This window comes from Nannospalax galili, unplaced genomic scaffold (genome assembly GCF_000622305.1).
Source record: "Nannospalax galili isolate Female #2095 unplaced genomic scaffold, S.galili_v1.0 scaffold146, whole genome shotgun sequence".
In the NCBI taxonomy this organism is placed as follows: Eukaryota; Metazoa; Chordata; class Mammalia; order Rodentia; family Spalacidae; genus Nannospalax; species Nannospalax galili.
The window spans coordinates 3,905,889-3,929,487 of NW_008357929.1; the positions used below are offsets into that span (position 1 = coordinate 3,905,889).

At 43.2% G+C, this 23,599-nt stretch overlaps 1 protein-coding gene across 7 annotated transcripts; it reads left to right on the forward strand.

Annotated features, from left to right (window-relative positions):
• The first annotated feature begins 177 nt into the window (after positions 1 to 177).
• On the forward strand, positions 178 to 22,602 carry Znf18 (zinc finger protein 18). 7 transcript variants are annotated; one of them, XM_008855698.3, is made up of 7 exons: positions 178 to 300; positions 8,326 to 8,822; positions 10,012 to 10,195; positions 10,600 to 10,691; positions 16,681 to 16,765; positions 17,404 to 17,514; positions 21,190 to 22,602. In XM_008855698.3, the coding sequence occupies exons 2-7, from the start codon at positions 8,430 to 8,432 to the stop codon at positions 21,972 to 21,974; spliced, it is 1,650 nt and encodes a 549-aa protein (XP_008853920.1). In that variant the 5' UTR covers positions 178 to 300; positions 8,326 to 8,429; the 3' UTR covers positions 21,975 to 22,602. The 7 variants fall into 7 exon arrangements, with proteins under 7 accessions (XP_008853920.1, XP_008853922.1, XP_008853921.1 ...); XM_008855700.3 differs by having other exon boundaries at positions 17,407 to 17,514; XM_008855699.3 differs by having other exon boundaries at positions 275 to 300; positions 8,381 to 8,822.
• The last annotated feature ends 997 nt before the right edge of the window (positions 22,603 to 23,599 follow it).

Consider the following 23,599-nt stretch of genomic DNA (forward strand, 5'->3'; position numbering starts at 1 on the left):
TGTGGCCCAGCGCGAGCGGTCTGGAAATGGGCAAGGCTGGGAAGTGGAAGGGGGGAGCGGCCCAAGCTGGAATGAATGGAGGAAGGAAGGGCCAGCGGGTGGCTGGGGAAGGACAGGCCGGAGCGGCCGAGGCCGTGGGCGGTGGCGCAGGCAGGCGCCTGGAGGCCAATCGGAGCGCTGGCCTCGGACCCGGACCCGCCCCTGGCCCCGCCCCGGCGCCGCGCATCTCCCTGAGGCCGCGGAGGCGCGCGCAGCTGTCCAGCTTCCGGAAGTGCGCCCGAGCGGGCGCCGCGGGCGGAGGTGAGCGCTTAGGCCTCGCGGGCTGTGCCGCCGAGCACCGGAGGTCGAGCCTGGCGTCGCTGGCGTCCGCTGGAACCTCGGCAGGGTGGGATCCCTGGCAAGGACGGAGGTCGCGCCCCGCGCCTGCGGCGCTCACCAGCGGGCTTGCGGCGGGGGAGGGGACCGGCGCGGGGCGGCGGGTGGGCTCTTCCGGGTTGCCGCTGCAGAGGGAGGTCCCAATGGAGATGCTGGCGGCTTTCGGAGTTTGGGGGTCACCAGTGGCACACTGCTCCTGTAGTCAGCGCCACGTTCGCTCGCAGCCCTGAAGGCCTGCTGCTAGCCACCCCCACCCATCTGTGACAGACCCAGAAGCGCCCCCACAAAGTCCCAGATTTTGGTTGTCCTCAAAGCACCCGCCTTGGCGCTCGATGGATTTGAAGCCAGCTGCTTCTTGAGCGCCTTTAGAGGTACCGGATGTATAAACTTTATACTTGCCTTGCCGGTCCATTGTGAACAGAATGTGAGCAGAGCCCAATAGCGAGCTGATAAACAAGTGGCTGCTTGCCTGCGTAACCATACATGTAGCGTATTTATGGAAGAATGCTTAGGCACATTAAACATTCATTTCAGTTTGTTAAAGCGTCAGTGAATATAACAAGTATAACTTGGTGATAACCAGTAGTTTCTTTTGTAACGATTGAGAAGCATATTCTCATGAAGTCATTTTGATACAAACCCATAAGCCTTTTATAAAAGAGTTTAATTTTGAATAATTGGACATCTTGTCACAGACAGCTGGGGGTAGCCAGCAGCTGGCCTTTTAGTACATCCAGTGTATAGTAATTACTAGTATCAGATTTAAATGTATATGATCAGGTTTTCCCCAAATAACTTTTCCTGAGTATTTCTGAATTAATTTAGGAACCACCTAAATCTGAATAAGCTTACAGGTGAATAAGAGTACAGGTGAAACTGAAATTGTGCTTTTTTTTTTTTTTTTTAATTCAGGAGACAAATTCATTTAGATAGCAAAGGATTTTTTTAAAATTACTTATTTAATGCCGGGTGTGGTGCACACCTTTAATCCCAACAGAGGCAGAGACAGGTGAATTTCTGTGAGTTCAAAGTCAGCCTGGTCAATACATGCCTGTGAGTTCCAGGCCATCTGGGGCTACAGGGAGACCCTGTCTCAAAAATACCCCCCCCCCCAAATTATATGTATGAGTGTTTTGCCTGCATGTATGTAAGTGTACCACGTGTACGTAGAGGCCAGAAGAGGACATCGGGTTCCCTGGAACTGGAATTTCAGATGGTTGTTAGCCACCATGTGGGTGCTGGGAACTGAACCCAGGTCCTCTGCACGAGCAGCCAGTGCTCTTAACCACTGAGCCATCTCACCAGCCTCGTAGATAGTGAAGGACTTTTGTACATACATTCATTTTTAAAACAGGTATTTCTTGGTATGCTATGCTTTTACTGTCATTTTGTGTGAAAATTTGTTTTAATTTTCTTTGCAGTGTCTATTGACTATAGATTATTAATTTCTACAAATTGGATTTCTAGATCCCTTACTGGTATTGATTTGTAATATAATTGCACTATGGTTAGAGACTATATACTTTAAATTTCCAGTCCTGTGAAACTTAGGCCCATGATCCCATGATTTGTTTTGATAATGTTTCTTATGCACTTGAATGGAATGTACTGTAGTTGTTGGGTCTAGTTTTGTAAATGTCAGATCAATTTGATTTATAGTGTTATCTAGATTTTCTATTTCTTTATTGATCCCCCACCCCTCAGATTTGTGTGTACTTCTATCAGTCAGTGGGAGAAGGGTGCTAAAATCTCTATGATTGGGGGATTGCCCTTTAGAGTTGATTCGTAGTGCTTCGCTTCTTCTCCCCAGCATTGACTGGGGAGACTGACACAGTGAGATCACCATGACTTATGGCCAGCCTGGGCTGCAGAGTGAGACCCTGTCTTAAAAAGAGAAAAAAAAAAAGGCCACCCAAACAGAAAATCCATACCAGGTGTGTACATATTTAGGGTTGTATGTTGGAGAGGATGTGACCCATCTGTTTAATGATAGTCCTTCCTTATTTTTCTTTGTATTGGCACTCACTCTGTCAAGTGCTAACACAGCCACAGTAATTATTTGTTACTGATGAATTAGCTTATTTCTTATAATAAAATGACCCGCTTAAAACTCTTTGTCTTCAGGTTAGCTTGTCCAGATACTAATGTAGCCATATTGGTTTTCCTGTGCTCACTATTTGCATAGACTATATTTTTCTGTCATCATCATTATTATTATTTTGTTTTTTTGGGACAGGGTCTCACTATGTAGCCCCAGCTAGCCTGGAACTCACTATATATACCATCCCAGGCTGGCTTCTGTCTCAGTAGTTCACCTGCCTCTACCTCTCAAGTGCTGGGATTAAAGGCATGCACCACCATGCTGGGGCATCATTTTTATTTTTAAACTGTATTTCTCTATTATTTCTTTTAATATACTTTTTTTGTGGTACTGGAGGTAGAACCCAGGATCTTACACAGACTAGCCAAGTGTTCTATCTAATCAATGAGCTACACATCAGGCTGTGTCCTCACATGTAAAATGTCTGGTTCAGATGGCATGTAGCTGGGTCTTGCTTTTTAAAAGCCCAACAAACTCTGTCTCGTAGTTTGAGTGTTTATTCCATTTATAATTAATGTAGGTATTGATATGCTTGGGTTCTAGTCTCCTACATTGTCTTGTTTTCCATTTAATCTTTCTGATTCTTTCCTATGACATTTCTGGTCTGAGTGTGTTCTATCTTTTTCTTTTTTCCTTTTTTTTTTTTTTCGGTCTTTTTGAGACAGGGTCTCCCTGTAGCCTCAGCTGGCCTGGAACTAAGAAGACAGGCTGGCCTCCTCCAGGAGATCACCTGGCCTTTGCCTCCATTGGGCTGGGATTAAAGGTGTGTACTATTACACCTGGCTTTTTTGTTATTTCTTTAATGGTTTTTAAAGTATACCTCTGAAAAAAAAAGAAAAGGTATACCTTTTTGCTTTTTGAATAATTATTTCAGAACTAACACTATGCATCCTTAAATTATTAGTATTTAACTTATCAAAGTCTAGTTTAATACTGCTTCAGTTTATACCTCACAGTTCAGATCTGTCATTTCTCACCTCTCACTTCCCATTTCCCACCTGGCATTTCCCCCACCACTTCTTTCCCATTTCCTGTTTCTCATTTGGCAAGTCACAAATGTATTAACATAATAGATTAATTAAACACCCTCCCCCATGCAATTTGATATCTCTTATACTATATTTTAAATTTGAATTACAGATTTGGTTCTCTCCTTCCACCATGTGGGTTCCAGGGATTAAGGCTCAAACTCAGATTGACAGGTTTGGCAGCAAATCCCCTTTACCTGTTCAACCATCTCACTGGCCCTAATTTTTTTTTTTAAGACAGAATCTCACTGTGTAGGTTAGGCTGGCCTTGAACTCACAGAAATCTGCCTGCCTCTGCCTCCTGAGTGCTTGAATTAAAGGCATGCGCCACCATGCCTGGCACTCTTATTTTATTTTATTTTATTTTATTTTATTTTAGTTTTTGGTCTTATTGAGACAGGGTCTCTCTGTAGTCCCAGCTGACCTGGACCTCACTTTGTAGACCAGCTGGTCTTGAACTCACAGAGATCCACCTGTCTCTGCCTCTGGAGCACTAGGATCAAAGGTGTATACCACCACTCCTGGCTCTAATTGTGTTTTTAAGTCATCTGACTTTTAAGGAAGTTTTTGGAATAAAGACATCTTAATATTTGTATTTGCCAAACATTAACAGTATTTGATTCTCTTCTTTTCTGATGATCTGAGTTTCTTATCAACTGGAAGAATGTCTTTTAAGATTAAAAAAAAATTATGTGAATGTGTTTTGCCTGCATGTATGTAAGTGTACTACATGTTTGCAGTGCCTGTGGAGACCAGAAGAGGGAGTCGGATCCCTTGGAACTAGAGTTAACAGGCCTTTGTTAGCCGACATGTGGGTGCTGGGAACCAAAACTGGGTCCTCTGCAAAAACAGCCAGTGCTCTTAACCACTGAGTCATCTCTCCAGGCCTAGAAGAATGTCTTTTTAATATTTCTTGTAGCACACATATCCACTGGTGACAGATTTTCCTGGTTCATCTGAAAACTCTGTGTGTGTGTGTGTGTGTGTGTGTGTGTGTGTGTGTGGCAGTTCTGAAGACTGAAACCAGGGCCACATGCATGCTAGGCATGCACTCTACCTAGCCCCTGAAAACGGTGTGCTTTAATTCCAATTTTTGAAGGATGTTTATGCCAGACTTAGAATTGGGAGATTACAGATCTTTTTCTAGAATTCAGATTTTTTTTTTCTTTCTAGTTTCCATTTCTTTGTGGAGAGTCTTTTGCTTTTCTTACTATACTTATGTTTTTCTTTAAGTCCTTCTACCATCCTAAGTTGGTTTCTCTTGACTGCCATTTTTTTGGCTTTGGGTCACAGTTTCATCTTTCTTTGTAATTTAGTAATCTTGGATCTTGGATTGCATCTTAAATATTATGGATGGCATTCTAGAGATGTATATCTTTGAGGAATGTTGCTGTTTGTTCTAGCAAGCAGTATGTACTGCAGGCTTCCTCTTGTGCTTTGATAGAAGAAATCTTTGGAAAGATCAGGATGATTCTCCACATCTTTCTAAGTTGAGGAAACCCACTAGATGAGGTCTTAGCTGCGGATCTGGTTGAAACTTGGTTTTTAGGTTCTGTTAGGTTAGATGAGTGTGAGCCTTGCTGTAGAGTGCTCTTTACTCCTAATATGTAGCTGGCCTCATGTCTCCGGATGCCTTGGGTATTGAAGGGGTCTTTTCAATCAGCGTGGTTAAAAACTGCAGTGTCTCTCATTATTGACTGGCCTTTTGCTCCTATCACAGCAGCTCTTGGTTAAACCTTGCAGTTTCATCCTGGTGATGGGCATCCCAAGCCTATCTGAGCCTGTATGGGGGGACACCCCAGACAGTCATATGTCCCCAGTCCCAAAGCCCCTCCCTGCCTTGTTCTTCAGAATTCAGCTCCTTCATCAGATTTTAATCCTATTCTCTGTCACACTAGCTTGGCCTACTTGAACTTCAGCTTTCTGCACTGCCCCGGAAGTTGTCCTCAAACAGCCAGTCAGTATGATCCTGGGCTTACCTCACCAGTTTCTCTTCTCAGGGACTGCATTCTCCCCTGCCATGTGGAGTACCTATAAACAGTTGTATGTTTACTTCAGTTTGGGGACTGTTTCTAGTTGGTAGACTAATCTGCATTATTAAGTACTCTGCCAAGGCCAGAAATGAAATTCCCTAAGTAATTGTTACTTTTATGTTACTTTAGCTTCACTGCATGCTACCCCAGTATATGAATGGAATATGTAGGCTCCTAAAAATCCCCAAACAGAGACGGGTGTGGTGGCACATGAATTAATCCCAGCATTCCGGAGGCAGAGGCAGGTGGATCTCTGTGAGTTCAAGGCCAGCCTGGTCTACATATTGAGTTCCAGGGCAGCTGGGGCTCAGGGAGACCCTGTCTCAAACAAAGAAACAAACAAATAACCCCTCCCCAAACAACATAACATAAATGTAATGAGGTCCACATGAAACACGTACACTGTTGTTTTTACCTCTCTCCTTTCTTGGACCCTTGAAAAACTTGTCACTGATTTTTAAATATGCTTTTCTTTATTTTCGTCCTTCCCCTTCCCATCCTATTTCTTTCTTTCCTCCCTTTACCCCCACTCCTTTCCTTCTCTCTTCCCACCCTCATTCTTTCGTTTAATTTTATTATTATTGTGTGTGTATACCTGTGCAGTGCCATGGTGCTTGTGTGGAGGTCAGAGAACAACCTATGTGAGTGAGCTGGCTCTCCCACCATGAGATCTGAGATCTAGGGTCATTAGGCTTGTGTGGAAAGCACTTTGATCTCACCTGCCCTCCTCCTGGTTTTTTTTTTTTTTTTTTTTTTTTTTGGAGAAAAGGTCTCCATGTAATCCCAGCTGGCCTGGTACTCAGTATATAGACCTGGCTGGCCTTGATCTCTCAGAGATCTGCTTTCCTCTGCCTCCCAAGTGCTGGGATCAAAGGCATGTGCTACCATGCTCGGCTTTCCTCTTTTTTTTTTTCTTTTTGAGTCACAATCTCACTCTATAGCCCTGGCTGGCCTCAAATCCTTCTGCCTTAGCCTCAGCACTGTGGTTGTAGGTGTGCACTGCCACTTCTGGCTAAGTGCCCTTTTGCCCTCAGGTGAGTATATCTGGGTGAAGTGGCAGATGAGAGGACATTGCTTCTCACACCTGGGAAGCTTGCAGCTGTTTTCTGATGAGGCCAGAAGGCTAGCTGATTTCAGGTTTTTTGGTTGTTTTAGTTGTCATTAGTGTTACAGAGAAATGATGACCAATAAGTTCCATGATACTTAAGGGTCAATCAATCAACAGGGCACTGTTTTGAACACCTGTAACAAAGTTAACTAGGAGCATAGAATACATGATCCTTTTAAAAACATTTTTATATTGTCACTTAGCGTTTCTCTTTTTCTTCTTTTGGTGAGCTGGCCTGGAACTCACCATATAGACCAGGCTGGCCTCAAACTCACAGAGATCCACCTGCCTCTGCCTCCCAAGTCCTGGGATTAAAGGCGCATGATCTTAAAAAAAAATGTGTGTCTGTGTGAGTGAATGCCACCTGTGTGGGGGTGCCCACAGAGGCCAGAAGAGGGTGTCAGATCCCTTGGAACTGGGGTTACAGGCAGACATCAAGGGTGCTAGGAACTGAACTCAGGTTGTCTTGAAGTGCTAGTATTCTTAACTGCTGAGCCATGTCTCCTACTTGCCCCCATCGTCTTAATCTTGATGCTATGTTAGCTAAGTTTGTGTTACTGTGACAGAATACCTGAGATGAACAAGTTAGAAGAAGGAAGACTTTATCTTGGCTTATAGTTTCACAGGTTTTGGTCCATGGTTGCTGGGCTCTGCTGCTTTGGGCCTGTGGTAACAGTACATCATGGTAGGAGCACATGGCAGAGAAGACCCGTGCACCTGTTATGGAAGCATGCGATCTTTTCTTTCAGCATTAGCCTATATTCCCAAGACATTGATAACTTTTCCAGCTTTGTTTATTTATTTATAAATATTTATTTTTAGACAGGGTCTTATTTATCCCAGGCTAACCTTGAACTCACTGTTCACTGTGTAGCTGAGGATGATCTTGAAATCCTGATCCTCTTGCTTCCACACCCCAAGTGCTGGGATTATAGGCTTGAATCACCTTGCCAAGTTTATTGGTGGTGGGGATCGAACCCAGGGCTTTGTGCATGCTAGGTAGTAACTGCCTACTGAACTGCATCCCTAGCTTCATCCAGCTTTGTTCTAGCCTGTAGGTATATAGGTACAGAGATACAGAAGTATTTGTTTACCTGGAAACACATAGTGAAAAATGCTTTCATATGGAGCATTTATTCTTTTTTAAATTTATTATCACGTGTGTACATGTATATGTGGGCACTCATGTGCATGCTGTGGTTTGCATGTAAAGGTTAGAGGACGACTTCAGGGACCTGATTCTCTCCATGGGTTCTGGGGCTTGAGCTCAGGTTGTCAGGTTTAGGTGGCAAATGCTTTAGTTTCCTGTTTTGAGATAGGATCTTACGGTGTAGCCCATACATGCCTTGAACTTGTTACTTAGTCCATGGTGACCTCAAACTCACCATCTTCTTGCCTCAGCCCCCTAAGTGTGAGGGTTATTGGTGTGCACCACTGTGCCTGGCTGTTTGGTACACTTCATTCTTCTGTATGGTCTAGACCTTTGAAGACCAAGGGAGAATATAAAATAGTCAGGGGGGATGGTGGTTGTTTACGTGTGGTGTGGTTTGTTTTGTAGCTTCAAGTTTATAGTCACTTAGAAGAGAATTGTGCACACATTGAGCACCTTCAAAAGACTGAAGGGCTTTCAGGTGAGGCATATGCATTCGTTCTTTTGAACATGTGTTCTTCTCTGTGCAGCACTGGGTCTCATTCTTTAGCATCCCACTGAAGACTTGGTTCTCTCTCTCTGAAGACAGTTCCACCCTGGAAGCCCTTTGCCTAGAAGGCCGTGTGAAGTCAAGATGCCTGTTGACCTAGGGCAGGCCCTGGGCCAGCTGCCTTCGCTGGCCAAAGCCAAGGCTGAAGACTCCATGTTCTCTGGACCAGATGCTGCCCCTCAAGGGGAGCTCTCCAGCCCTGAGACTGCACGCCAGCTTTTCAGACAGTTTCGCTACCAGGTGATGTCTGGGCCCCATGAGACCCTGAGACAACTTCGGAACCTCTGTTTCCAGTGGCTGCGGCCCGAGGTTCACACCAAGGAACAGATCCTGGAGATCCTCATGCTGGAGCAGTTTCTGACCATCCTCCCTGGGGAGATCCAGATGTGGGTGAGGAAACAGTGTCCAGGCAGTGGAGAAGAGGCAGTGACCCTTGTGGAGAGCTTGAAGGGAGATCCTCAGAGACTGTGGCAATGGGTAAGCAGGGGCTCGTGCCTGAATGAAGCCCAGGCTCCTCTGGGGCCTTTTCTGGTCCGTTGTCTTTTTTTTTTTTTTTCTGATGCGACTTATGATACCAGATGTGTAGGGAATAGGTTTCCAAACAAACAACCAGTTGTTTTAGTCTCTGATGTAAACTGAGCATCTAGCAAGTCAGTTCGGGTCTGACACTAGCTACACAGGTGCAGAGCCTAGCCCCACAGAACTGCTTTCTACTTCAGATGCCATTCACACCTGCCATGGACCACAAGTCCTGACAAACTGCCTATCAGATTCAATAATTAGAGTGACTTACAGAACTCAGGAAAGTGCTTTATTTCTGGTTACCAGTTTATTATAAAGAACAAAACTCACTAGCAGCAAAGTGGAAGAGATACACAGGCTGGTTCCCAAGCCCCTCCCAGTGAGCCACCTTCCCAGAACCCCAGTGATTTTACAGGCTAACAGTTCTTGAAACCCTGTCGTTTAGTCTTTTATGGGGTTTCACCATCTTGGCACAGTCGATTAATTCATTTGCCATTGGTGATTGAATGTTTCTGGTGTCTCCCCCCGCCCCCTTCCCCGGAGTTGATGGTTGGGTCAGCTGAAAGTTGCAACCTTGCAATCCCCTGATTTGCTCCTCTGGCAGTCAGTCCCCCATCCTGAAGCTTTAGGGGTCACCAAGAGTTAGCTCATCATCATGGGCTCAGCTATGGAATGAAAAATCTATATGTAATAAAAAATTGCTCTTTCCTGTGCTGGGGAATATAAGAGTTCAAGGAGCTCTGCCTACAACAGGGGACAAAGACCAAGATGCGTGCTTCTTATATCACATCTGGGTCTCCCCTTACTTCACCTAATTCTGCATCTTAGCCTCCAGCCCACAACTCCTCTGGAATTTTGGCTTACTCAGAAGAGGCCTGAGTTTAATTGTTGTAGACTCTAGTAGTACACAGTATTTAGGGCATGATTTGAAGGTCACCCAGGTCTGATTCAGGTCTCAGCTTCTGGTGTCCTTTGGGTTTCTTTCACTAGTTCCTGACAGACTAAAAATGGATTTTGTCTTTCTCTGCTCCATGGCCGTAAAGACTATCTTGTGGTCTGTCATAGAAGGCAAATTCCATTAACTTTGAGAAATCTTGACTCTATGTCCTTTGGTAGTTAGTAATTAGTACTTTTTGGTGTCTAGATCAGCATCCAAGTTCTAGGACAAGAAGTCTTATCAGAGAAGGATGATGCTCCACACTGCCAAGGGGGTGAAGTGGAGCCCCGGCTGGAGGTACGGGACCTGCCACTTCAGAATTCACCCTCAGGGCCTGGGGAACTGCTAAGCCACAGTGTGAAAGAGGAATCGGACATGGAACCAGAATTAGGTGAGGGGCAGTTACTCATTGTGCTGTGTGTGCTGTCTGGGAGAAATCTGGGGATTGTGGTTAGTAGGGTTAAGTATAAACTGGAATGATGTAGTGCCCCTGGAAAGTTTGGAAACAGTATAGACCTTCATGAACCACTCTGACATGGAGGTTCAGAGTCTGTGCTTTAAACCATTTTGTGACTGGGCCAGATGATTCGGATTTTGGTTCTTTGGAGGGAGTGGGAGAAACACGAGGAGACTTTGGAAGTTTGGAGGGGGTTGTAGTTGTTAGGAGGTAAACACACATCTTTGAATTTGGTTGGCAGAACAGATGGTTCTCATTTTTGAGGAATATTATGGTGCCCTCTGGGGAGTGGTTAAGGGAGACATCTGGATTCTGAAAGCCTCCTGTTCTCACCGCAGCTCTGGCTGCTTCCCAGCTTCCTGCCGAACCTGAGGAAAGGCCTGTGGGAGACCAAGACTTGGGAACAGCACTTCTCCCAGCAGCACCTCAGGTGAGCCCGATCCTCTGCGTTGCTTGCCTTGAAACTGAATCAGGCTTCCAGGGAGTTTCAGTAATCAGGAGGCTTTTAAAGTATTCTCGCTGGTTTGGTTTGTGTTGTTCATTTTTCCAGGAATGGTACTCGGGGCTCTCTGCATGCACTCTACCACTAAGCTGTGTCTCAAGCAAGTTGCTGGATATTTCTGTGGTCTTATAAATAATCTTGGGCTTTCCTCTGGGATGCAGTTATTTGGACAAAGTTTGTTATAGTTTCCTTAGACTTTTGGGGCAGCTACATTTCAAGACCCCTAGTGGATATCAGGCACTATAGATAATACTGAACATCCTATACATAGTATGGGTTTTTCCTATCCTAGCAGACCTCTGATGAAGCTTGTTTTATAACTTAGGAAAGATAAGCGATTAACATTGACAAGTAATAAGACAGTGATTATAGCACAATGCTGAAATGAAAGTTAAATGAGTACTGTTTCCCCTATGTTAAAACGTTAAGACATTACTCTGTAACACTATACTCTCCCTTCCTGTGTTGATATCAGATGGCACAGGCCTATGTGATGATAGGGAGTGGGGTAGATGACAGCACTGTCACCCACTGTGGCTATAACTTCTACAGTTTGTGGTGTGACAGCAAAACAGACATTTTTTTCTTTCTCCTTTTTTCACAATTTCAGGGTTAGAAGACTTGTTCTTATTGCAGGTCTCAGCAGCCTCAGCATGTAGTTTATTCTTTCCTTATTAAGTAGAAAATGTCTTTATTTTCCACCTAGGAAGTACTTCGTGGAATCTCTCTGTGTCCAGCATCATATCACCACACTTGCATTCTGCAGCCTTTGTTAAATAAAATAAGGATCACTTAGAAGCGCTGTGGTACTGTCATGGTGGGTATGACAGCCAAAATGACTACTGAGTGACCAGTGGGTGGGTAGCATATGCAGGGTTGGTATGCCAAGTAAAGAGGTGACTCACATCCTGTGTGAGGTTTCATTGTGCCCTCAGAATGAGGCACTGTTTCTTGGCAAGGTGGCACACCTGTAATCTTAGTGCTTGAGAGATTGAAGTAGGAAGATTTCTAGGTTCAAGGCCAGCCTAGGCTATTTAGTGACCTTCAGGTCATATTGGACTGTACAGTAATACCCTGTCTCAAATAAACAGACGAACCATAAGCAAAAGAATAGTGTACAATTGGGGCTGGAGAGATGACTCAGTGGTTAAGGGCACTGGCTGCTCCTGTAGAGGACCTGGGTTAGATTCCCAGCACCCACATGGCAGCTAACAACCATGCATAAGTTCAGTTCCAGGGGTATCTGACAACTCTCTTCTGACCTCCACAGGCATTATTGTGTGACATGGGTGCACTTACATACATGTAGGCAATACATTCATAAATATACATAAAATAAAAATAAATATTTTTAAAAAAGAATATTGTACAATCTAAAACATGAATTATTTCTGAAATTTTCCATTTAGTGCTTTCAGGCTATCAAATATGGGTAACTGAAACTAGAAAAGTGAAATTGTGGATTGGGACGACTACTGTGTAGTAGCAGAGAAGCCTGTCACCCAGGGTTAATTTTCCCCGTGGCTGAGGTGGTACCCTCCTAAGTGTTCTGCCTCATGTCTCTTACTATGCCAGGCTCAGAACAATATAAGCCTGTATTAAGCTTGTGCAGTGGTTCTTGGGCGGTTCCTTCGTGGACTCGAGGAGGAGCCCTCTGCGTATCCCCAAAACTCTTTGTACAGCTCGTTTTTTCCTGATTATCTGTTCTGAAAACTGTAACCACCATGGACTCACCAGGTTCTGAACTCCTTCCCAGCTCCAGGGTGCTCTTAGCTCTGCTGCCAGTAAATGCCCTTTCTGTGCTGTGTCCTCTGTGGGTGGTGTGTTTGGACAGCCTTAGGTCTTAGTATGTACCCTCACTCCAGAGGCTCTCTGTTTTGCTCAGCATAGTGTGCACTATATGTAAACCACTGTTTTCATTTTTTAGTTATTTCCAACAGAAAAACTGTTGTTCTATTTGACTTTATTCTGTTTTATTTCATTTTTTTATTTTTATTTCATGTGTATGAGTGTATTGCCTGCATGTGTATAAGTGCACCCATGTTGTGCAATGCCCTTGGAGGTCAGAAGAAGGTGTTGGATCCCCTGGAACTGGAGTTACGGATGGTTGTTAGCTACCATGTAGGTGCTAGGAATTGAACCTGGGTCCTCTGCAAGAGTAGTCAGCGCTCTTAACAGATGAACCATCTCTCCAATCCCTCTATTTTGACTTTAGACCAAAGTCTCTGGGCCAGGTTTATCTATCTATAACTCATAAAAATTTCACTTGGTAGATTGTTTAGAAATAGATATTTAAATAGAAACATTTCAAATCTTAGGGGAACTTCTCTGGGGACTTGCCTTGGGGGGCACTGTAGAGTGTAGGCACAGAAAAAGCAGTGGTGGTTCTTGATCCCATGCTCAGACAGGTCTGAGCTTCAGCTCTCAGAATTCAGGGTCCAATATCAGTTTACCTTGGAGGAGGATAAATAGGTGGCAGGGGAGATATACAAATTTGGAGTGAATCAGGGGTGTCCTTGTTTCTGGAGTCCAAATTGTTAAGCAGGACATTGATTGGTGACAAAGATTTAGTGACTGGGGCCTTATAGCTCAGTGGTGGAATGTATGCTTACCATCTGTAAGGGGCCCTAGGTTCAGTCTGCAGCACCAAGAATCAAAATCCAAAAGAAAAAAAAGTTTTGGGTATTCTGTGAAGCATTTGAATCATGCTTGGAGGACAACTGTTTCTGTAGTTTGAAGGGACAATCCCTGACACACAGAGAATTGGTTAATACGTTTAACCCAGTACAGACACTGTTACATGTTCTGGATAACTTAAAAGATTGAAGCTGGGCAAGGTGGCATACCTGTAACCCTATCACTTGGAAGGCTGAGGCAATAGTATTTTGAGTTTGAGGCCAGTCAGGCCTATGCATCAAAACTCTGCCTCAAATAAAACAAAGTCCCAAACAAAAAAACAGATAATTAAAATGCTCAACAGCACCAGTTTGTTATTGGGGTGTGTGTGTATGTGTGTGTGTGTGTGTGTGTGTGTGTGTGTGTGTGTGTGTGTATTTAGCTGGCAGTTGGTTACCAATCACTGAGGTGAACAAAAGTCATCCCTATGCAATTCCAATACTCCCCAACCCCAACCCCAACAATTATCTGCCTTAGAAAGACCTTTAGATTTAATGGAGTCCTTTGAAAGTGAAAGAAAAAATTAAATATAAAAAAAATCACTTCTCCTGTCTTGCTTATAAATTAGGAATTTTGTTAATCACATTGGAACACCGTAGTATCATTCTCACTACACTGTAGTTCTTCATTTTCAGACATTAGGATCATGTTGACCCTTCACCCAGACCAGGGATGGATACAGTCACTTGTGCACATCAAGGGTGGTGGTAGCTCATAAACCCACGAGGTGGTGCTCTTTCCACACAGAAAGGTAGTTTCCACATCAGAAACCACTCCAGAGTAGGAAGTTTAGGTTTTTTCAAAGGGAAAGATGATGACACTGGTGTCCGGCGTGTCTGGTGGGGTTACAGTCAAGCCTCGGCTCCTGGCAGTTTTTAAGGCTTTCAGTCAGAGGTGCACTGTTGGGAGATGCCTGAAGCAACTGCTCTCATTTTAATGAGCTCACCCTTTTTTGCCTTTTACTGTTCTTAGCAGTTGTTCTGCTAACCATGAACTGTCTATGCCCAGTGTCCAGCAAACCAGATATTCTGTCCAATATTACTGTCCTTGGCATGGTGTCCTTTTCTCTGCTAGGTCTGAAGTAAGGGTCTGTGTGTTCCAACCACACAGGACTCTTGTAACAGTAATGTTTGCTCAGGTTGGCTGTTTTCAAGAGGTTCTTAAAATTTATTCACATGGAGCATAACAAAATAAGTTGTTAGCAGTTCATACTTTAAAAATGTTTAAATTCAGGCCTGGAGAGATGGCTGAGTGGTTAAGAACACTGGCAGCCCTTGCAGAAGACCTGAGTTTGAATCCTAGCACCCGCATAATGGCTAACTGTCCATACTCCAGTTCCAGGGGCTCTGATGCCCTTTTCTATCTTCTGTGGGCACTGTGCAACACAGGTACATTTACACACATTCAGGCACTCATACACATAAAATAAAACATAATAAATAAAATATTTTAAAAATTAAAAATGTTTAAGTTGAATTTCATATTTAAAATGTAATTGAATATATTGAGAGAACTTTTGAACTTCCAGATATCTTTCACAGCAAAAATGTCCCCCATTCTGCTAATTCAGGATGTTTCGGTGTCTCTCCTGGAGCCATTCTGTTCCCTCTTGGTACTCTAGGTGGCAGACTTGATTTAGAACTGAGAATCGCCTTCCCTGAATAGTATATTTGTATGTAATAGGAAGATGACTTCATAATTCTCTCATTTCTGCCCCTTGTAGCCTGGGTACATATGATATAATGCATGGCTGTGAACTTGGGTGGGGGTGTTCCTTTAAAGTGGGTCACATCCCTACATTCTTTATGCAAAGTCTTATGGGCGTCTGAGTGACTTCATAGTACTCATAGCCATAGGACTTACTTGCTAAGGGCTTTATCTCACCCTGGCAGCATATATTCTGTTCCAGCTCTGCCATAAGCAGGGTTTTGGGGTCTGGGAAAGTACAGTGGAGAGTAGACAGAGCCTATTTCTCATGGAATTTAATTCTAGTAGAGGCAGTAATTAAATACATGTATGTCAGTGTACTCATGCATGTCATGCCAGTATTTAGTAAACTGATGAGAGCTGTGACTGAGAAAAGTGGTGTACTATTGTAACAGTGATATTTGCATTATTTATTTCAAATCTCCCAACAAGTTTTTGAGTTCAGTACTAACAGCAAATGAGGTCCAAGGCTCTAGAAGGTCAAGTAACTTGCTCAGAGTTACACAGTTAGATGTGGCCAGTCTGAGACTTGAGATCCAGTGTGTGACTGCATAGCGTGCACTGCCAAGCACACTGGGTTTATAATGGTCAGCCTCTCTGTGGGGAGACTGAAATTTGAATTTAGAACAGTGCATCTGAGCTGGGTAGCGTTCCCCATTTTGGGTCTTAAGCTCATAGTTCGTAGGCTACTTTGTGGATAATAGGGGAACACCTTGCTTAGTAGTATCTCCCCCCCCCCCCCCCCGAGTAAAATCAACTTAATGTTAGGCTCTCTGTGAACTATCAGGAGATTCCCTATGTTGTAGTTGCAATGTCTGTCTCTCCTGAAGCCACAGTCTTTTTCACAGCAAGGTATAGAGGGCAGTTGATTTCATTGCTGATTCTTCTCAGATTTTCACTTGCTTTTCTCACAAGTTCCTTTTAATTTCCTTCTTTTCCCTTTTGAATTTCTAGGTTTTTGATAGTGGAAGTACCAGGTCCCCAGGGATGAAAGATCCATAGTACAACATTCAAAATAATTTTTTAAAAAAGGGAGCAACAGTATGTATGTTATTCATTCTTAAATACATACAGCATTAAAAAAAATGCAGAACTCAGGGCTGGAGAGATGACTCAGTGGTAAAGAACACTGGCTGTTCTTGCAGAAGACCCAGGCTTGAATTTCAGTACCCACACGGCAGCTAACAACTGTCCCTGACTTCAGTTCCAGGGGATCCGATGCCCTCTTCTCTCCTCCACGGGCATTGCACAACACATATGCACTTACACACATGTAGGCATACATGCATACACATAAAAATAATAAATAATAAATTTTAAAAATGCAGAACTTACACCCTCAGTGTTTTCTAATCAGGGCAAGGAATACTCTCTCAAGCCTGTCATCATCCCTTTGGCCTCTTGTTTCTTGGCTATGCGCCTATGAGTTCTTAGGTCTTCAGGTGGCCAGGGTCCTATGGCACACTCCTTCCTCTTGGTTGGGGAGCAGGTTCAAATGCCTTCATTGGAATGATGCTGTTGCATTTTTTTCCAGGAGCCATGGAGACACCTGGATTCAACTCAGAAGGAGCAATACTGGGATCTCATGCTGGAGACCTATGGAAAAATGGTCTCAGGAGGTGAGAACATGGATCTGCTTGATCGGAGATGGGAAGACTGGAAAACTGTTAGATATCATCTCTGTATTTCTAGAACCATCTGTTCAAATTTGATGGGTGAAGGAAATCGCTAGAGGTACAGCTAAGAACTAGGGTGAGTTAGAGATAGCAGGGCTATAGTAAGAGCATCCTAACACTGAAAATATTCTGTTTGTCAGGAACTGTTTGGGTGTTACGCACAGTAGCATCTTTATGAAATGGTAACAGGTTCCCCTTTTAAAGATGTTGAAAGTGAGCATTAGATCAAGGACTCACTCTTTCACAGCTCTTAAGTGCCAAGTTAAGGTGGCCTCAGTTGTGACTGGCTCTGAGTTCACGTTCTTTCCTACTAAATTGCATTGCCTCAAAATAACTGCTGGTGGAGTCACGATCCAGCCTGCCAGTTGTCTCCAGTTCCTTATGGTCACTTGTCTAGATTCTTGTTTTCATGGCATTCACCATCTGTCCTAATGGTCTGTGAGTACTGCTGAGCTATAAATGCCATGCAGGTTCTCAGGTGAGTTTCCCTATGTGCCTTCATGCCTAGGGATCTCAAGACACAATTCAAATTCTCTGACTCCCCCGTTCACCCAGGCTCACAAACTTATCCCTCTCTGTAGCAGGCATTTCCAACTCCAAATCTGACCTGATTCATCCATTGGAATATGGGGAAGAGCTGGCAGGACTGCACCTTCACATCAGTGAGAAGATCCCAAGACTTGCCTGTGTAGGTCAGTGGCTTTTTCTTTGATCTCTAGCCATTTCTGACCTCCTCCTATTAAATTGGTGGTGGTGGATAAGGTATTCATTACATTAGTGACAGTTAATCGTGTTCTGGTAGACCTGGCTTAAATACCAAAGTTGGATCTGCTGTCTTTAGTCTTATCTGTTTTGATACCTTTCTTTCTCAGAGAAAGATGATTAATTGATTAATCATTAGATGGTTAATTGTTGGTTTTTGAATAGACTTTTTGGGAGCAGTTTCCCATTCACAGCAGATCAGAGTAGAAGGCACAGAGATTGCCTTTACTCCTTGGGGCTGTGGGATCTTGTTTGTGAGATTCCGCCTGCTGTATCCTAACTTGTTTTGTTTTGGGTTTAACTTCATCCTTCCTGCTGACTTGGCCCCATTAGATTCTACCTTGAACCAGACTGTAGAGAGTCTTGTAAGGCCAACCTGCCTTCATAGCTAAAGAAATAAAATTGAGAGGAAGGATCTTTGGAAAGGAGTTTGAGGAGATTTGGTTTGATGTAGACAATAGATTGGAAAGGAACACTTGGGAGAAAAGCCTGTGGGGAGCTGAAGTGAGAGTCCAGTTGCACTGGGAAGAGACTCTGGACTGGGCTGTAAGCCACGAGGACAAGATGGGAAAGGATAAGGCAGAAAATTCGACAGTATAGTAAGACCTGGTGCAGATGCCACAGGAGAGGCAGGACATGCTGTTTTGAATGTGGAAGAAGAGTTCATACTGAAGGCACATTAGCAGGGGTCAGCCTCAAAAAGTTGTATACGCACATTTTTAATCAGAATCCTAAGGGGTTAAAAAATGGTAAAGAGATTCCTAATTAGAAAACTTATAATAGGTAAGAATGAGAAAAGTTTGGAAGAAGAATGTTTCATGAATGTTAATCCATAAATGTTGAGTCTGCTGTATATGTAAGATAAAACTATTAAAACAGCACAATATTAATATAAAACTTGATGACCAAATCAGTGGAACAGAAAAATGAACCAGAAGGATATGCTATCCTGGGCTACATAAAGATCCACGTATAATGAAGGCTGAAGCCACACGGGTCCATGGGGGTGCAGGGCTGGAACAGAGACTCTCATGGAAAAAGGCATTTAGTTTTTGTTTATATGACAAAGTAAGCTAGACATCAATTGTTAAAAAGATATAATACGAAAAGAAGATACAAAGAAGAAAACGAGTGGATTTTCTATCGTGTTCAGATTGGAAATGTTTTTCTAAGCATAGAGTGATAAAAGAAATTTTTGAGGAAAAGATGAATCGATATGCATATAAAAGTAAAAAACCCAATAATTTCTATATGTGAAATAACTCAAAGTTAGTGTAGTTGGTGAAAAATATTTTTATGAACATGAAAGATAAATGATACTCTATTATTTTTCTTAATCAAGGGAAATTTAAAGCAAGTTGATGGGAACAAATTACTTTTTCAGTAAAATTTGGACAGTGTACTTGAAGTATGAAAAAGCTTATAAGTGTGAAAAAAAGGTTCATCCTTTCATAACTGAGGAATTAGCATTTAAAATAACAAAAACCCAGTTTTCATTGGTCTAAATAGCATAGTAGAAAAAGCACCCAATACACTCTCCTCCCCCACAAATCCCCTCATTCCTCTGCTTAACTCCACATATCAGAAGTTGGCAGAGTCCTGGAGATCAGGTTGCCAGTAGGTATTAAAAACCTTGGATGTTGGACTGGAGAGATGACTCAGCAGTTAAGAGCACTTTTTGCTCTTCCAGGGGACCTGGGTTCCGTTTCTAGCACCCACGTGGTGGCTGTTAACAGTCTATAACTTTAGTTCTAGGGAACCTGAGGCCCTCTTCTGGTCTCTGCAAGCACTGCTCGCATGTGGTGTACCTACATACTTGAGGCAGAACACTTATACACAGAAAAAAAATCTTTAAAAAGGAACTTTAATGTTCTGGCTATAGATATAGCAGTTCTACCCTGATGAATTCCTTTAAGGTGTTAATCAGAAAGTAGGCAAAAACTTATAAAGAGAGTAGATTTTCATTGTGATATTTCTTGTAATAAACATATAGTCAACAGCATAACTTTCTGCAGTAGAGGGACCCCTTAAACGTATGTTTATTATAACTCGTGATGGTCATTACACAGCTCTAAGATGCTAAGACTTAAAGAAGTCTTTCTTTAAAGATTAGACGCAGTTACCTTTTGAGTGATAACACTTTGAGAATTAACAAGTTCAGTTCCAAATGCCTAGATCTGGCAGGTAATTGTAAAGATATATATGTGAAAGAGAAGAAAACAGTCTCTTAAAATTTGTTTTGTTTTGAAGCCAGGTATGGTGGTACACACCTTTAATCCCAGCACTGGGGAGGCAGAGGCAGGCGGATCTGAGAATTCAAGGCCAGTGCAGTCTACATAGTGAGTTCCAAGTCAGCTGGAGCCACAGGGAGACCCTGTCTCAAAAAGACCAAAAAAAATTTTGTTTTAATTTTTTATGTTGTCTTATGTAGACTAGCTGGCCTCAAACTGGATATGTAGCGCAGGGCGACCCTGAACTCCTGATCCTCCTGCCTCTAATTTCTGAGTGGTAGCATTACAGATATGTGCCACATCCTCAGCTTAAATAGGTTCTTTTATTTTTTTTGACAGTTTGCTGTGTAGCCTAGGCTGCTCTTGACCTCCTGATCTTCCTGCCTCACCTTCTCATGCTGAGTTTACAAGCATAGATACTATGTACAGACTCTTAGAGCCACAGGAATAAAGTAATTTAAAAAATTTGAAGTAAATCTTATACTCAAAATAAAATATCATATACATCATTAATAATCAGAAACCCAAGATGTAAAAAAATAGAATTGCTTATACAAGCTAATAAAGCACATATAGCTGGGCGTGGCAGCTACACCTATGTTCCTAGCTACACAGGAGGCCAAGGCAAGAGTATCACTTGAGCCTAGGAGTTTGAAGCTGGCCTGGGCAACTTAGCAAAACCCCAGTCTCAAAAATACATACAAAGTAAAGCACACACAATTGCTATATTTAACAAGTGGGGCATAATATAGTCCTGTTGCATTGTACCTGCAATAAAATTACACCTTAATGAATTGTTATGAATTTTACATCATCTGTGAATAAGAGAGTCCGTGCTAAATAGACCAGTACCACCATTTACAATATAAATACACATAGATATTCAGTGTTATCAATTATATCTGAAGATAGCACATACATGCAGGTTAAATAAAGACTGGAAGGAAGTACATGTTCATAAATGTATCTGGTATATATAGGGCTGTTGTGGTTGACTTTCTCATATGTTTTTTTCTCAATTCTTTAAATTTTTTTTATATATAACCAATTAAAAACCAATTAACCATCTTAAAAAGTGCTACTTGCATATAAGATATTTATTTTTCTGGCCCTTAAGAAGTGCATGCTGCTTGCTTGTGGAGGCGTCACAAAAGGCTCAGCTCCAGAGCCAAGCCACTTAAGCTTGAACCCAGCACAGGAACAGGGAGTCTGGAGTATTCAGGCAGGTGATAGTTTTCTTCCTTATTCTTCCTTTTCTTCCTTATCCTCTTGGTAAAAAGAACGAATATTTTTGGATGATCCCATCTTTGGCATTAAAGTTAAAGAACAGGGCATAGCAATCACTGGGCATTTAAACCTGCGTTCTTCTTCCAGGAGACAGACAAGAAAATGACAAAGAGAATCTAAATTTGGAAAATCACAAGGACCAGGAGCATCTGGATGTTTCCTGTCAGGCATCAGGGGAGGCACCACCACAGACTGCCCTGAGGGATTTCTTCAGTGAGGGTGAGCCAAGGTGCTTTGGAGGAGAGACACTCCCTGAGGCTCTGGAGAGCCTTCAGGGTGAGGGGACAGGGGCACAGCTCTTTCCTCATGAAAGGAGCCCTGGGAAGCAGCTAGGTCAGCATATACCTAGTCCTCCTTCGGGAGAGCTGTCTGCCTTGTGGCTTGAGGAGAAGAGAGAGGCCTTTCAGAAGGGCCAGTCCAGAGCCCCCATGGCCCAGAAACTGCCCACCTGCAGGGAGTGTGGGAAAACCTTCTATAGGCACTCACAGCTTGTTTTCCACCAAAGAACTCATACCGGAGAGACATACTTTCAATGCCCCATTTGCAAAAAAGCCTTTCTACGAAGCTCAGACTTTGTGAAACATCAGAGAACTCACACAGGAGAGAAGCCCTGTAAATGTGATTACTGTGGGAAAGGCTTTAGTGACTTCTCAGGATTGCGACACCATGAGAAAATCCACACGGGAGAAAAACCCTATAAATGTCCCATCTGTGAGAAGAGCTTCATTCAGAGGTCAAACTTTAATAGACATCAAAGGGTTCACACAGGCGAGAAACCGTATAAATGTACCCACTGCGGCAAAAGTTTCAGTTGGAGCTCCAGCCTTGACAAACATCAGAGATCCCACTTGGGAAAGAAGGCCTGTTCATAGTCACGCCCTCAACCAGCCTGTCCCCTGTCCATTGAAGCCATGCTCAGCTCGACCTGGAGGAATGTGCTCCGAAAGGATCCAGCTTCTTTTCATGGGTTAGAGGGAGAGGAACTGGACACTTACTGTGGATGTGGAAAGCATATTGGTTTCTGGGTTGAATTTTATGGTAGTTTTAGTTTCTTGCTTCTGAACCCGGAGGAAAAGTAGCCTATGTTTCAGCTCATCTTGTTTTGGACCCCTTGGGAAAGACACGTCACAGAAATAATGGTTTAAACAGTGCTCTGGAGAGAGTTTAACTGGAGTTGTGGGTAGAACCTTGATTAGCTCTTTAGAATTGGTGTTCTAGAGCAGATGTGGAGGGCCTATGAGCACATGGATTTTCTTTGTCAGGTGAAGAAAATTATGTTTTAAGTATCCTTTTTTGTCTTTTTTCTTCTCTTTGTTTTTTTGTTTAAATAGGGTCCCACTATTTAACTCTGGCTAACCTGGAACTCTATGTAGACCAGGGCTTTGAACTCACAGAGATCTGCCTGCTTCTGCCTCCCAAGTGCTGGGATTAAAGGTGTGTGCCACCACATTTGGCTTAGTAATCCTGTATTTGAAATAAATGGAGCTGAGTTCATCTCTATCTTATTTGTATCTCATGTGTTCACTGTGTGTTGACTGTCGCTTCCAAGCATGTGTTTTTCATACAAGAGCCTGCGTGACAGCTGAACTCCAAGACCAGCCCACAAAAGCACCAGGCAGGTTTGTAACATAGCAGAACAGTAATGGGAAGTTCTAACCTGAGGTCCAGGTTGTGAGAGCATGACCCTTGCTGGGCACACCTTCGTCTCAGCTGTGAGCCTGTTTCTGACATCCCTCTTCAGAGCCTGCTGCCACTTGATCACATACATGGCACAAGCATCCCCACTTTCTCTTGGCATCCTACTTGGGCTATCATTTTTGCTAGAATGCTTTATGTTTAAAATTTATCTTTATTAACTTATTTTGCCTGTAGGGTGTTAGGAAGAATCAATAGTATCGACCTAGTTTTTAATACTGTCTAGAGGTTTATTAACACACACACACACACACACACACACACACACACACACACACACACGCACACACACTCATACAGCTGAACCTGTACAATTGTCCTTGCATTCAAAAGTAGCATGTCTCTAAGTTTCCTGCTCCAGTGTAGTGACACTTTCATCCTCAACAACCAAGGCACTCTTGCTTGATCTTGTTGACCAGTTCAGAGTGAGGATCAGGAAGTGACATGCTAATGAGAAGGACCTAGCTAGATGCTGTTCCACAGTGGGAAGTCCTCATTTGAGAGAGGAGGGGCAAAACAAGTTGGGTTTCCTAGATTCCAAGAAGCATTTGTTACCTCCATTACAGCTTGCACATAAGGAGTAAAGGGGATGCAGGGCCCAATGGAAAGCCAGCTGGAAAACAGTGGAGGAGCTGGTGTTGGAGTGTGTTGACAGCAGAGATGATAGAAGAATGAGATTGGGAGTTTAAATTGGGTTCTCAAGGCAGCCGCCAAAGCAGCAGCAGTGGCATATTCTTAAACTTACTGAGTCAGAAATTCTGCAGGGTGGGATTCAGCAAGATTTGCTTTAACAAGCCCTTCA